The sequence below is a fragment of the Zootoca vivipara genome, chromosome 1 (genome assembly GCF_965207765.1).
Source record: "Zootoca vivipara chromosome 1, rZooViv2.hap1.1, whole genome shotgun sequence".
NCBI lineage: Eukaryota > Metazoa > Chordata > Lepidosauria > Squamata > Lacertidae > Zootoca > Zootoca vivipara.
In genome coordinates this window covers 48,931,372-48,947,455 of record NC_142582.1, presented here as the reverse complement: position 1 = coordinate 48,947,455, position 16,084 = coordinate 48,931,372, and the positions used below count along the sequence as shown (strand labels likewise).

The following is a 16,084-nucleotide window of genomic DNA, read 5'->3' as shown; positions in this document are numbered from 1 at the left end:
TTGTTCCATGGAATGCTTGAGAAATTAAACCTTTGCAAATGCCGATATGAATTGACCTGATTTGGACCTTCCGGACCAACATGTAGATTGGAACTTAATTACCCACAGCCTTTCATGTTTCCTGAATGTTTTGACAGAGTTCTTGGAGCAAAAATGTAGCAAGTTACATTTGCAAATGTGCATTTTGAGAGAAAACACATTTTTAAAATAGGTATTTAAATGCAACTTTTGGTGTGACTTTTTAAATAAAAAGAATGCAGAGTGATGTGGAAATAAGCGTACATAGGCAAAACCGACATGGAATGGATATTGTTGTTTTATTCACTTTGGAGAGATCAGACCTTTTAGTGGAAATGGATAGCTGTTTTCTCTTTTACAAGACTTTCTTACTGCTCACTCTAAACCACTTGTTTTGCTTATGTCTTCTGCAGGGGAACAGAGGCCGGACAGGAGTAGTCATTGCTGCCTACATGCACTACAGCAACATTTCAGCCAGGTAAGAGAGCCTCATGCTGTGTTGCATGAGGGGTAGGGAAGACCATAGTTTTAGTGGTGAGAGGTAAAGTGGAAGAGGGAACAGGCTATTCTGGAGTCTCTGCAACTTTAGCATGTCTATTTTGATCATAGCAGTCCAGAAAACAACCTTGGAATGTACTTTCCTGAAGCAGTCCCAGATCACCCATCCTAATACAGGCACTCCAATCATGCTCTCGCGTCACATCAAAGCTGGTGGTGATTATATGCACTCCTGTGATGCTGTTCTATAGAACACAAAATACCGAACGGGAAATAGCTCTTGTCTGGCCATTCTGTGAGTGGGAGAAGTTTCCCACAGTGCTTTGACTTCTGGAGAAAGCCTTTCTGTTTGGTTTATATGGGAACGAAGGGCCCCAGTGAAGCTTCCTGATGGCCAATTCTCCAGGGTATGAGCTTGAAGGGAGGTGGCCAGAGAGAGTGACTGGAGGGCAAGGCCAACAAAGAGGGATGAAAACATGCACTGGGGCTGCTGAGTTGGGGTGCAGAAGCTTTGATCTTCTGGGTCTCAATTTTTTGGTCCCAGAGGGGTCAGTGGAAAGAAAAAAGTTTGTTATAGTTAGGCTGATATCACATTTCCTGCTGTACAAGTTGAGGCAGAATCTCCAATAAGTGACAGTATTATATACGCACTACACTGGAGAAAGAAACATAAAGCTGTGATATATGAAGATGCATTGCTCTACTGAGGATTGGCTTATTGCATCAGTACCTCAATTGACTCATTGCATCAATACAGTCAATTAACTTATTGATAGGATGCCTTGAAATGTTAGCATTTCTAATTTGAAACCAAACATTTGGCAGCATGATAACCCATCCCATGCAGGTCTATTAAGAACCCCCACGGAATTCAATTGGATTTGTTCCCACTTGGGTGTGTATAGCCAACGTTGTGCCCTCTGTATGTTGTTGGACCGCAGTTCCCATCAGCCCCACTCAGCATGACCAATAGGCAAGGGTCAAAGGACTCCAGCAACATATGGAGGGCAGCATGTTAGCTGACCTGGGATTGCAGCCTGAAATCCCTATTGAAATTCCCTATATCAGTTATTGGGGAAGAAAGCAGAAACCTCTCCTTACTTGGGGCCCCTCTACACCCCCCACACCTCAGCTAGGAATGTTTTCCCCTTTCCCATCGAATATGTCTGTGCCAAACACTTTTCTTTATTCCACAGTGCAGACCAAGCTCTGGACCGGTTTGCCATGAAGAGGTTCTATGAGGACAAGGTGATCCCAGTGGGGCAGCCATCGCAGAAGAGGTTAGTCTGGAGGGCAGGCTGGTGAGGATTTGCCCCCTTCTATTGAGTGTGGGCTGTGAGCTTCACGGAATGAACTGCTTTCGCTGTGATACATTCAGAATGGGTGTCTTTATGGCTATCATAGTGTAGATATCAAAGCTCATGATGTTTCTCGTGTTGCAAAAAGACACTCTGTTTTGTGTTGAATTTCTGAAAGTAAGATACCTATTGGGCCTGCAGTGTATTTGCAGTCAGTTTCACTAGGTGGTGCTGGAGCCAGTCATGATGAGTCTTTGGTTTTTAATGGGCAAATGTTCCTCTGTCTTGTAGCCACTACCAACATCTCAGCATGAGTTCTCCTTTTTAAAGGGCATCCCAGCATCAAAATATGAACTTTGCGTGACATAATACAAATACATTTTTCATGTCTGAAAACAGTTGCCTGCAAAAAAAAAAAAGTGGAAGAGGGAACGAGTCATTCTGCTGTAGACCCCTGAAGTAAAATCAGAACTGAGTAGTTAACCATTGGCATTCTAGATAATGCATACAGAAGAACTGAAAAGACTTAGGTCGGCTCCTCCATTTGTTGTTCGGAGGTTCCCCACTTCTGGGTAGCCTAGAAACAGAATGTGGGCATTTGATTGGTTCTCCTGGTGCTATTGGGACTATTTCCAGTGGCTCTGTTGACTACAGAAATATGTCTAGGCACCCAGGTTATGTTTCTAGGTTAGCCAGAAAGGGAGACACCAGGACTGCATAAAGCAGCCTTCTTAACAAGATGCCGTCCTTGCGGATGCTATACTACAAATCAAGATACCTGTCCAAGCCCAGAACTGCACTAGCAAAATTTGACACCAAATGTAAATCTGGTTGGTACTCCAGAATATTAAGGCTAAAATGAACCAAACTTGTGCCAACAGCTGTCAGGCAGATTATTCAAAAACGGGCCCTACAGTGCCGAAAGCTAGGGAAGGCAACACACTAATTCCAGACAAGTTCTGCTGAGCAGAAATCTTTCATGCCAGCTTCTGAGATATCTTAATAAAATCATGCACATTTAAAAAACAAGTAGATTTAGAGACTTGTGACTGAGACCTTAGTATACATCACTATGAGAGAATTACCCAGTTTAACAGACTGTTTGCAGAGGGCAACTTTTTTTCATTGAATCATTAGTCTTTTAAGAGGCTCCAACTAACCTCCTGACTACTATTGTGGTTCCTTCCCTAGGTATGTCCACTACTTCAGTGGTCTGCTGTCTGGCACCATCAAAATGAACAACAAGCCCCTCTTCCTGCATCATGTCATCATGCATGGAATTCCCAACTTTGAGTCTCAAGGAGGTAACTGGCCTTTTCCAACCCAGCCAACATCACGCAAATATAGCCGTCGCGAGGCTGAAAGATAACAATGAGGAATCCCATAATTTGTAATTCTCACTATAGACCGACAGATACAGAAGAACAAAGTGATAGTGTATTCAGTAGATAGAATAGACTGCACCATTGTAGAATGCAGGGTGCAGATCATGTTTTTAAATGTCCTCCTCCATTGCAAATTTCTTGCAGGCAGAAAGCCAAATCAAGGAAAGGGCACATTAGGAACCATTCTCCTTGACATGCTAGTTTTCTGTTTGCACGGATTTCTTTTTCTTCCTTTTTTATCTGGAGGAGGATTCAGAAGTGGTGTCCTACAACATGCCTAACCTGAAGTTGTGCAGTCTGTTTTACCACCTTATACTGCAATACAATAGGGCCAGTCACAGCCACAACTGTCTTCCTTTAACCCATTGCTCTTGCTCTCAGCAGCTTATTTTGGCAGCTTCTGTTGGTTTTATCACATGGAATTGGAGCAGATGCTCTCACATGTTCCAAGTCAGCTCAGATTCATTCACCCACTTGCAGTAAAATCCATTTTAACATCCTCAGGCTGAATGTTCTTGTAGTTATTCAATTCCAGCTCAGGATGTTTGATAAGAGCACAAGAACAGCCCTATGTAATTTCCAGTGTTCCCTCTACTTGTGTATCATGACCCTAAGACACTGCACAGCAGTGGAACAACAGTTTTGTGTCACCTTAAGTTTTATTATGACATAAACTTGTATGGACTAGAACCTATGCGCAGGGCAGTCTCGAGCAGGTCGGGCGCCCTGGCGTTGAGGGGCGGAGATTGCTCCGGCGCCCTTGCCCTCGCAGGGCGCAGCATGGTTTCCGTGCGGCTTTGTCGTGCAGCACCCTGCCTACCGGCCCGGCGCCCTGTCACACTGCGCCACCGGGACTCTACCTAGAGCCGGCCCTGCCTATGCGTCAGATGCATGAAATGTAACATTTACTTGGCAGGTATGTATATACATATGGGGGAGAGATTGTAAGCAGTGAGATCAGAAGGAATTGAAATAGGAAATAGTGCAGATAGTGACAATTCAATTAGAGCTAGAATGCCTGCAAGATCAGCATGGCTACTCTTTACAACAGCAGTGCTAGGTGATAAAACAATCCACTTGACAACCATGCTAATTAACTTCTGTAGAGGGGGAGGAAAACATCGTCTCTATTCAGATCCAAATGAACAGAGCTGAACTTCCAAAATCCATATCACCCTAATACCTTTATTAGGCCAATTAGAATGCCACAAAACAGTATGCAAGCTTCTGACTTATCCAGATCAGCTCATGGTAAACAGAATGGGGATAGAGAAGAGAATATATCTGATCACAGACTTAAAGCAAAATGTGGGAGGCTGTAGTGGAAGTTCAAATGAGGCTTTGTTAGCTGCTATGCAGGTTAAGGTTGCACCTGGAATTTTGTGGCAATTTGGTTGGCCTAATAAAGGTATTCCTCTAATAAGGATTTTGGGCTTTCCCCCGTGAGCCAACATTGTTATCTTTTCTTATTGTGTAATTATTATTACAATTTCTGGTTTCTCCTAGTTACTTTGACTGTGCTGAAGTCCCCCCCCCCAGCCCTTGCTGTTGCTTGTTTATATTATTTTACTGTTTTTATTGTACACCACTGATATCCCTAGGGAGAAAGAGTAAAAGAATGATGATGTCAGGCAGTTTCATGATGGAGCCTCTTGTTTTTCAAGAACTGCCACTTTAAGATGAGTTGCAGAGTGTCCTGGCAGATTGAAAAGTTACTGTACTGGGTTATATTACTGTTTTGGATGCCAGATTTGGGTCCATTTATTCTTTAGCATAGGAACTGATACACACACGGTACCCCAAGAGTCTTCTTTGGTTTTGCTGCAACAGTTGTAAATCGTCACAAGAATGGGGTGATCCATTCTGTGACACCAAGGCCCAACTTTCAGCCGTCTAAGGTTTATGTGGTCCTACAACCCAGCACTTTAGGTGAAGCTAGGCAGTACATTCAGGGAGATACCTGAACCCCTTATGCCTCCAAATAAAGGAAGTGCCTGCTGTTTGTGCTGTGTGTTTTTTCCCCAGGGCATCTGTCAGTGTCACAGACCAGGTCTTGTTGGCTGCAGGGTCACTGGGAAGCTCTCCTCCAGGCGAGACTGTTTGTCTTGGCCTCTTGCTGTTTGTTTTCCCTTTTCCAACTAATCTCCCTGACTAATGAAGGTCTTTTTCTCCTTGTCTCTGATTTATGTTTCTTAGGCTGCCGGCCCTTCCTCAAGATATACCAAGCTATGCAGCCTGTCTACACATCTGGAATCTAGTAAATATTGCCCTGGAGTTGGCACTTCTTATTCTTCTTTTAATTTCCAGCACTCAAGTTTCCCCTCCGTTCCTTTCAGACCATTGGGGTGGGGACTCTGTCTGAATCTTGGGTAGCGGTGGGATCTGGGAGGGCTCTCATTGCACATCATTTGTGCTTTGCTCTAACCTGCCTTGCCAGGAACCTGCCAAGAAAACCGTAAAGGAGGGAGATGGTCCCTTCCCTAAAGACCTATTGAACTGCATAGGCATAGCAAAGGGCAGGAGAAGACATTACAGGCATACTATCCCCCATGAGAGTAGCATTTAAGACTCTCTGCATGTGACACTTAATTTTTCCTCCATGTGGGCAAAACATCATCTACTAAGCAGCCTTTGGTATATCTACACGGTTAAGCTGTTTTCAGCTCAGTATAACTTTTCTTCCAAGGAAGAAACAGCTATGAAACAGCTACAAGTCTTAATTGGCTATTATTATTATTTTTAAAAAATGACTACCTATATGAGTTTTAACTGAGGGCTTACTTATATTTAATCACTTAAATATAAAAGTGCATATTTAATAAATCTACACTAAAACTTTAGATGTGTTTTATTCAAAAGGAAATCTGAGATGGAAAGAAACTCAGTCTTCAATACCTTCTTTTTCGTTTTCAAATCAACAAGTGTGTCATCCAGTTTTAACATCACCCATTAAAATTGGTCCTGACTGATTTTTGACCTGTGAAAGCTTTGGTTGATTCATGTACTGATTGAATCGCTGGTTGCAGATGATTGGATGAGCTGAAAGAGTTCTGTAAACATTTGTCTAGACATATGCAGCACTGTAGGGAAGGATTAGTACCTGTTTATGGGGTAGCAGCTTCCATATTAAGAAACTCAGAAGTGGAAGTGCTGAGTAGATCTGAGTAAAGGAGGTTAGGAGTGTGCAAACTAGTCATGTTAAATTCTGGCCGGGACAAGATTTTGTGAAGATCATCTGGCATGCAAGCTTTCTCATCAGCAATTTTATTATGGAAGCTCCTCGTCCATAATTTTGCTGATTGCTATAGGTTGTCTTGCATAATTGACATGTTCATAGTGCCGATCCCCTGTTCTAATCTCTCCAAATAAGACAAGAATAAATCAGTGACTGTAGCCAACCAAGGCAGCCCCAAACTCTCACGCTAGTTGGCTCTCCTCTGTTCTTCTGTCCCAATTTCCTGTTTAGATCTGCCCTGAGTAGATGAGGCTCCTATGTGGACCCAGTGTTAGGGAACAGCATCCCAGCTATCTTTGCTTAACTTATTTCTTCTTCTTTGTAGCAACGTGCAGGGGGACAGTCAGACCAGCATCTGCATCACTATAGAGCCTGGACTTCTCTTAAAGGGAGATATCTTGGTAAGAGTAAAACATAGCTGCTTCGTTTGTTTGTTTCCATTTTCTGCCGTTGTGGGGCTTTGGCTCACTCGATTTAGCAAGGAATGAGAGAGAAATTAGTTCTGTTCACATTTCAATTCATGCTTCCTGAACCAATGAGGCTGCATACACACCATACGTTTAAAGCAAATTCCTCTCTTCACCAAAGAAACCCAGGAACTGTTGTTTACTACTCACAGAGCTACAAGTTCCACCATCCTTATCAAACTCCAGTTCCCATGATTCTTTGTGCCTGTGTGCTTTGAATATATATATAGTGTAGGGACGTGGGTGATGCTGTGGTTTAAATAACTGAGCCTCTTGGGCTTGCCGATCGGAAGGTCGGTGGTTCGAATCCCCATGATGGAGTGAGCTCCTGCTGCTCTGTTCCAGCTCCTGCCAACCTAGCAGTTCGAAAGCATGCCAGTGCAAGTAAATAAATAGGTACCACTGCAGTGGGAAGGTAAACGGCGTTTCTGTGGCACTCGTCATGGTCCTCTGTGCGCCAGTAGCAGTTTAGTCATGCTGGCCACATGACCCGGAAAACTGTCTGTGGACGCCGGCTCCCTTGGCCTGAAAGCGAGATGAGCGCTGCAACCCCATAGTCACCTTTGACTGGAATTAACTGTCCAGGGGTGTTTTACCTTTTTTAAAAATACCTTATGTAGTGTGTACACAGCCTTAGCAAAATGAAACACAGCTGTCCTTTGAAATTTGCATTTCTCCAAATTTTATGATATGAGTCCTTCAACCAAAAACTGCACCACTATGCATATATCAGTGCAAATAACATACAAAACATTATAGTAGGGCAGGCATAGGCAAACTCGGCCCTCCAGATGTTTTGGGACTACAGCTCCCATCATCCCTGACCCCTGGTCCTGTTAGCTAGGGATGATGGGGGTTGTAGTCCCAAAACATCTGGAGGGCCGAGTTTGCCTATGTCTGTAGTAGGGGAAAATGCTTGCATAAAAATGTGTATATTAGGCAAATGTGCATATAAACATGCATATATTGGGAGAGATGCACACAAATTGATGCAAAAATAGGGCAAACTGCATAAGGTTGAGAAAATGAGGAACTGACATGGACAGATTCATCCACCCCTGCATGCAGCATTGGTTGGTGGTTCAGTTTTGGAGACACCAGAATAGGATGCCGGAGACATGCACAGTCTGCAGACCACAATCTGCTTACTCTGGGATACTGTGCAGTTGGTGTGGGGTGGAGAGAATCGTTTGTTTTCTGGCAGGTCCCCAAGCTTATGACTCTTCCTTTCCCTTCTCTTCACTGCCCGTCACCCGCTGGCAGTTGAAATGCTATCACAAAGAGTTCCGTAGCCCAACTCGAGATGTGATCTTCCGAGTGCAATTCCACACCTGTGCCATTCACGACCTGGCCATTGTCTTCAATAAGGAGGACCTGGATGATGCCTTTAAAGGTAAGAACAATTGTATAAATGGGAATGAAGGGAAGCTGGCTTAGTAAGCAGAGGATAGAATCATAGAATTGTAGCACTGGAAGGGACCCAACCCCCTGTAATGCAGGAATCTCAACTAAAGCATGCATGACAGGTGGCCACCCAATTCTTGCTTAAAAACCTCCAATGAGTATAAGAGTGTTGTTGTTTTGTGTGCTTTTTTGTTTGGAGAGTGGTGCCTCTTTTCATGTAATGCAGCTTTCATGTAGTTCCGCTCACTGTGGCACTTAAGAGTATATAGGAATATGCTATTTATTTATAAAAATTATATACCACTTAATTTTTTTAATAAAAATAATATGCAATGTACATAAAACAGTATGAAACAATTGCCAATGGGCACAGATAAAATCAGGTAAAACTTAAAAGCAAATACTAAAATCTAGATAGGCTTGTTTAACTAAATAAAAAAGTATGAGCAAGTGCCTAAAAGAGTAAACAAAGTTTCCTGCCAGATGTTAACAGCAGAGAGTTCCAAAGGATAGATGCTGCCATGCTGAAAGACTGACTCCCAACAGATGTGAAACAAACATTATATGGTACTTATAAAAGTGGAAACTCTGGAGTTTAAAGCAGTCACGTAGCACATGTGGGGCAAATCGATCTCTCAAGTGAACTGGTCCCAAGCTGTTATTTTTGGTTTATGTTAGGATCAAATCATTTAGTTTGTTGGGCCACAGGTAGATTGGAGGATCTGTTGGTGACTGTAACTATTAACCTTCTCTGGAACTTGGCATTCTATTCACTTATATTTTTATCCCTTCCTTGATTTTGATTTGCTGGACTACGCTTCTATTGACCATCATGACATTACCCAAAGTAGTGCAAGAATCAGTTTAGAAGTGCATAAAAAAGATTCTGCCCCCCCCCGGCTTTACAGGGCAATTGAAATACCAGACAGATGAATTGACCTCCTGTCCTGATTCTGATTGTCCTGCCAGTGTGGTAGGCAGGGACCAGTGTTTGAGAGGGTCATGTGAGTGACTCCTCCATGGCTGCCAGCCATTCCAAGAACAATTCCTCTTCAGTCTTACTTCCATCCAAAAGCCATCACCTTGGCTCCACTAGAAAAGAGGAGACCTTATTGTGCTTTATTTGTACAGTGCCAATGCACATTTGAAGAGGGTGGGCTGCCCAGTGGTGTGTGATACAGTTGTTGGCTGTAATAAGAGTGATCTTCACCAAGAAGTGCAGGGATGGGAAGAAATGTCATAAACATACCCTCATTAGAGCCAAAGCTGTGCGTATGTTGTCTCATGGCTAACTGTCCTTTGATGAAATGTAGCTAGAGAAAAAGACAAATTATTCATGGTAGTCATAGCCATGAAGATGGGCAGCTTGTTGGTGTGAGACCCCAGGATATCTAGACAGATTCCCACTGAATTCAGCTTCCCTAGCAGTCATGGTATTGCCCCAGTTTATATGTCCTCAGTCAGTACAGACAGCTAGAGATACCTGAATATCCTTTGGTCTTCTTGTTCATTGCAGATGAGCGGTTTCCAGAGTATGGGAAGGTGGAGTTCGTGTTCTCCTATGGACCTGAGAAGATTCAAGGTACTGTGTTTTCTAATCACCAACTTCTACTGCTCCCATTCCCTGTTTCCTTCCCATTGCCAGGCCCTACAGATCTGTTTATGCAGCCCTGCACATAATTCCTTCACAGCTTGGCCATTCTTTGCTGATAGGGCATGTAACCTTGCATTGGGACTTCCCCTTTGTCACTGCTGCTGGTGGCCAGAGGGTGCTTCAGTTCATCAGCACCATCATAACTAAGAGCCAGCTGCTGATCCAGTTGAGCCACCTTGTCCTGCTTTTCCTTAGCAGCAGACACCTTCTTTCCCCATTCATGCTTGCCTGGTTGATTGAGGCTTCATCCGTGGCATTCCCTAATGTCCGCAGTGGACTCTTCTGGGAAAAAAATCCTCTAGATCCATCTTAGGTCCTTGCTTGAGTGGCAGTTCACTTGGTCTTAAGAACTGCCATATACTCAGTCAGACATTAGTTTGTCTAGCTTAGTATTGTCCACACCTGTAACTCTCCGGGGTTTCAGACTGAGGTTTTCCCCAGCCCTGCCTGGATCAGATGCTCTACCACTGAGCTACAGCCTTGCTTGTGCCCAGGCTCTTCCATAGCTGCCTACCTCTAACCTTGTGCTGCTCCCCTTTCTCTACCCTTTGATTCCTAACTGTGACTCAGTTCTGGTTTTTCCTTGCATCATCTGTCTTCTACAGGTCCTGTTTCCCCTTTATCTTGCTCCCTCTGTCTCTTCACTTCTTACTATTTCCTTACCACATTGCTGGCTTCTTCTGTGACTGGGCATGCACTGGAAGGTGTCGGCCAGCTCTGTTGCTGAAACCGTGCTGTCCTTCCTCTGCAGGCATGGAGCATCTTGAGAACGGCCCCAGCGTCTCAGTGGACTACAACACCTCTGACCCGCTCATCCGCCGGGACTCCTATGAAAACTTCAACATGCGTCGTGAGGACAGCATGGAGGGTAGGTGCCTCAGTCTCCCATTGTACACACCCTAGTTCACGGGTACTGGTGTGCTCATGTGCCACCTGGTAAATGCCAGCTCAGTGAAAGCACACATTTTTGCGGAGGCCTATTACTAGGGATCAACTTTCTGGAGGGCATGAGATAAAGCCTAGCATCACCTTACACTTCAGTGTTGTGATCCAAGTCTTAAATTGACGGATGTGCTTCCTTTGGTGCCCTTCAGATAGTGGTATCTATAGCTCCCATCAGCATTCCTCCCCTATTTTCAGATAACATTTTAGGACAATGCACATGATTGTATACATCTGTGAAGTGCTTCTTGAGACTTTTCATGCAAAAAGGGGAACTCTGGAAACTTATCAGGTGGAGTGGCAAGGCAGTGGGGAATGTGGCACAGAGCAGGAGCAGTGGTGGAGCCCACTTGATGCTTCACCTGCACCATGCCAAGCTCCCTATTTCCTTGCCTTTCTCCCTCTTGGTAAGCCACAGCAGCAGCAGCAGCAGCAGCAGCAGCAGCAGCAGCAGTGTGCAGTGTTAGGAAGCACTAGCTGCTACTGAATCCACATGTTACTTTAAAAAACAGAAGCAAGAAGCAGGCCTCTGCTCCAAGGAGCTTACAGTCCAGATCTGGCGCTGGAACAGGGATTGAGGGAGAGACAAGGGAAACAAAACAATACCGAGAGGGAAGGAACGGGAAATGCAAGTGCAACAAGAGCTAGCTTTCATGCTCTTTGTTTAAAACAAGGTCTGAGTCAAGCAGGGGATCACAATCCTTACACAGGGTCTAATTGGCATCCCACAATCCCCCACCTTATCCCAAAGCATTTCTGCTTTCAGTCTTTGAATGAGAGTTCTTGAAAACCAAACCTCTATGTTATAATGTCTGTGCAGTTTCCACTTCAAGCCCTCTCCCATATTGTGACAACACTTTTGAAGGAGCACAGTTTCTTCTCTTAGATGCCAGAATTGAACAGTAGCCTTCCTACTTACTAGTCTGAAAGGGGGAGTTTCTGTGTGGGGTTGGTCGACTGGTTGAAGAATGACACAAAAGGGATGAAGAAGAGTTAACAAGTATACATATGGGCAACATGCTATAACATTGCATTTAGGTAGCTGCAAAAGTCTATGTGTTGGGCTCTGGAAAATCAAAGATTCAGGTACTTTTTGAAACAGGGTAGGCAGCGGGATATTCCACTGCTGAGCATATAACACAGAAGTTGATACATTAGGCTGCCTTTTTTAGAAACTTTAAAGCAACAAGATTTGTTTTGTGCAACTCTCTGGTATGGAATGATGCCAATAGTGGCAGTGTAAGTAGAGCTCCAAAAGGATTAAATACTTTCTGAAGTGGCAATAGCTGTTCAACAAAGATGATCAGTGGACTGCCAACTTCGTGCTCAGGATCTCCCTAAATCTCAGTCTGTTAGATGCTTGGGAATGAATGGCTTTGCGTGAATGGCTTTATTGTAGGGGAGGCATGAATGGCTTTGACGGGTAAGGGAAGGGGAGAAATACTCTAAAACACACTTTGGAAACAGGACAGTGGGTTGAATAAACCATTGTTCTGACCATAACTACCCAAAGCTGTACAGCAAGACTCTGACAGAACAGGTAAAAGGGGGGGGAGGCTTTTTCCTGCAGCCCTATTGAAAACCAAGTGTTGGTTATAGCAGTGTGAACCAATGTATGCAACATTTTCACATGGTGATGCATAAATCAGTTTTGTTTAAAAGTGGCTTGTGATATGAAAGCAAGGCCTACACTTTCCCCTCTTCTGCTTCCTATTACACATTAGCAACACTCACAATACAAGGCTCAGAAAGTCCTTTTAATGTCGAGTCTGGAGTTTTCCCTTAGTGGGCAAAAATTGGTTTGATTTATAAGGAAGCAACTGCTAATGCAAGTAGCCACTGCAAATGCATCTTTTAGCCAGGCAGCCCCTTTGCCTTGACCTCTGTGTCCAACTGAATTAAATTGGCTTGAGATCATCTGCCGCTTGCTCCCTTTCCAGATGAATCCCATGACGACACCAAAAGGGTGGGTTCCTTTCCCTAGGCCCAGTTTCCACTGAGGTCACTCGACAAACTTGGCAACGGTGTTTTATTTTGCCTTGGGTCCCCCCCCCAGTTGCTAAGTCATGATCACTCCTATCCTTGCCCACACGCATAGTACAGACTGTCACGGGCAGCCTGCCTCAGAGCCAGTGTACGAAGAGGAATGGGGAGAGGTGGGAACAGATGCATTTTCTGGACGGCCTGAAGGTCACGGGCAGCAAGCGGGCCCTGCCCAAGAAACAGATGGCACGGATGTTTGCGAAGTGCCTGAGTGATGTGTATGATAAGGCCCAGAGAGCGAAGCCAAGATTTCTGCAGAGTCTCTCACCCAGGTCCTCAGGCTGAGTGATAGGTTTAGGGATAGGTTCCAGAGAGACAGGATGCTTCAGGTGCCTGAGAGCGAGAGCGAGTGCTCCAGCTATCGATGAGGTGGCTGGAATGGCATGGCTTCCCTCCCATCCTTGCTGGCTATGGAGGAACGTCTGGATTCCTGCCTGAGAGAGAAAGCTGGGCACGTGGGCTCACACGCTTGAATACATGGTGGACGTACCAGGTAGTTCAGCGTGAGCTCACACGTGCTGCTCCTAGAACAGGCTGCAATCGTGACCAGTTTCTTAGAAGACAGTGCTTTGGCATTTACATTTCGATGGGCAGAAGTAAGTCCCTACCCACCAGAACTGTGGAGAGTTGTTGTTGTTCTTTGCTTACCAACTTTCAGAAGAAAATAGGGTTGAGTGTTGAAATATACTCAGAGTCCTGTAGTGACTTCATGCTCTTTATTGCAGCTTGTGAAACAGTGAATGAAACGCCCCCCAAACCTCAGGCTTTTATATACATTATTTACACAATGAGTCCCATCTGATTGGCTGATTCTGCTTCCCTCCTGGAGCCTGATTGGTCTTTTCCTGCAGGCCAATCAGTTGTTGCATTTTAGGATCCTACTTGCCTATTGTTCTAGGACCCAAGCTTAAGGCATAACAAGTGTTCACTGTGTTTAACTAAGCAGCAGAGATGAGACCTTGTTGTGTGCACAGGGGTGGGGGTGCACAGGGCTGTTGGAGAATTCTGACGAAGAAGGAAAGAGGAGCAGAAATGACTGAGGTTTATTTATCCGTCCCATGTTCACAACAGAAAACAATCCAGAGAGTGCAACTAATATTTGCTGCTGCTGTTGCTTTCTTTCCTCAAATGATATATCATTGATTACTTCCCCTCCATTTACATTGATTCCCCCCCCCCAACATTGAAATGAATGGAGTGCAATAACATAATGGCAATGTAACTTACGTAATTAACTGTGTAAATAATGTAATTTTGCCACAGTGGACAGCAAGGTGAAAAATGTAGTCTTCGGTGAAGAAGAACTGCAGCAGAATGGGAACAATGCTGCATGTGACTTTGAAACCAGCAATGTTTGGCTTCTGCTTAGCTCACCCAGCAAAAGCCTATTGTTATTAATTTTACTGAGTGATGAATAAGTTGGATGATTCTATGGCCTGAATTGTTCAGTATATAAGGATACCCGTTGGATGCTGTTCCAGAGAATCAGAGACTCTATAGCTTCTTTTGCATGTGCCAGTTTATTGTGGGGTGGGGGTGGGGGAAAGAGTTTTGAGAAATGTTTTAAAATCGCCACAATTACCAACCAAGCAGAAAATTGGATCAACTTTGGGAAATGTAGCGATTTATATTGGCCTCTGTGGCTTGTTTGGCTCCGGATGTAATTTATTGAATCCTAAAATTATCTGTGTATGCTTAGAGTTACTATTTTTTATTGGGAGTGTGTATGATACTCACCCTCCCATTCAGGTTTAAGGATGGTGCGGAGATGAAAATATTTTCTCCTGGGCGGCTTCATAGACAGATATTATTTTCTCACAGAGCTCTTGCATGCATATCCCCAATGAATGTCAGAAGGGGCATCTGATCCACATGATCCACTGTGGTTGTGGATCACCATTCTGTGCTGAGATGATGGGAACTCTGTGTGTATTATAAAGGAACCCCTTGAGCCCACTAGCAATTGTGTTGGCATTGATAATGCCTAGCCAATCCCCCCACTCTCCAATTCCATATCAGAGAACATGTTGGTATGTTTTGTTTTCCTTTGTACATTAGTAGTCTGCCTTTCTTACTTGAACCAACTAGTTGCATATCGCTGAAAAGTTCCTTATTGTAGAACCCTTTATGACCTGCTTTATCTAGACTTCATGGTACACCATGAGCCTGGAGATTTCGGGCAGGGGTAGAGGAAACCTGTGGACTTTCAGATATTGTTGGACTCCACCTCCCATCATTCCTATTAGCCAGGCTGGCTGGGGCTGATGATAAGAGTTGGAGTCCAACAACATCTGAAGGGCCACAGGGACACATCCCTTTATAAAGTCTGAAGTGATAAGGGTGATAAATGCTGAGGATTATGCTTCAAAGCTTGGTAGCTTAGGGTAGCTGTTGAGATGGACACAGACAGTTCTGACTTCTGCCTCTTACCTGTAAAGCAACAACTGCTGCATCAGATCTCTCTTTCTCAAACTCCCACCTCTTCCTGACAGTCCTTTCCTCTCCATACTGTGTAGGCACAGAGTTGTATTATCCATGATGAAAGCAGGGCCCTCTCAACCTCCTTTCTCTGATTTTGTAGAAATGTGAAAAGTGTTTAGCAGAGCTCTGACTACTTACAGCTTTTGTGCTTAAATAGTTATTTAGATGCAGTTTAACTGAAAACAGAATGTTCACATGCAATCAAATATTGCATTGGGCAGAACAAGGATAGATTGTTTGGGGGATAATATATCTAAATAGGGACCCAAGTATTAATAGAAACTGTTCCCAGCCTTTGGAAATTGCCAGCCCATTTGCAGAATTGTCTCCAACTAATGCACTGTCTCCAACTAATGGATGTGCAATATAAATTTTCAGGCATGGAGAAACATCAAGGCCTATTTTATGCATCTGTGCTGCACAGTCCCCACAATATCACCCTGAAATGTTCCTAAGCTTCACTGCCCATCTTCCATGTAGAACCCCATTCCATTCCCTTGTAAGGTTAGCAAAGGTTTCCATTCCTGGAGTCATTAGCATTCAAAGCACTTCATCCCATGTGCAAGGAAACATTAATGATAATGGATGGGTTGTGAAAATCTCAAAGGAGTCCTTGCTTCATCTTTGGTATTTATGGCTTTCCCCTGCTTGTCACGCAT

At 44.1% G+C, this 16,084-nt stretch overlaps 1 protein-coding gene across 34 annotated transcripts in view; it reads left to right on the top strand.

Moving 5' to 3' along the window:
- TNS1 (tensin 1) overlaps positions 1–16,084 on the top strand; it is a 310,381-nt gene that overhangs the window by 217,149 nt on the left and 77,148 nt on the right. For all 34 annotated transcript variants that reach the window (XM_088662779.1, XM_088662729.1, XM_088662773.1 and 31 more), the window contains 8 exons: positions 432–496; positions 1,713–1,796; positions 3,006–3,118; positions 5,396–5,456; positions 6,760–6,835; positions 8,165–8,294; positions 9,822–9,887; positions 10,711–10,827. In XM_088662779.1, the coding sequence (XP_088518905.1) occupies positions 432–496; positions 1,713–1,796; positions 3,006–3,118; positions 5,396–5,456; positions 6,760–6,835; positions 8,165–8,294; positions 9,822–9,887; positions 10,711–10,827 (712 nt within the window). The remainder of the gene's footprint in view (positions 1–431; positions 497–1,712; positions 1,797–3,005; positions 3,119–5,395; positions 5,457–6,759; positions 6,836–8,164; positions 8,295–9,821; positions 9,888–10,710; positions 10,828–16,084) is intronic.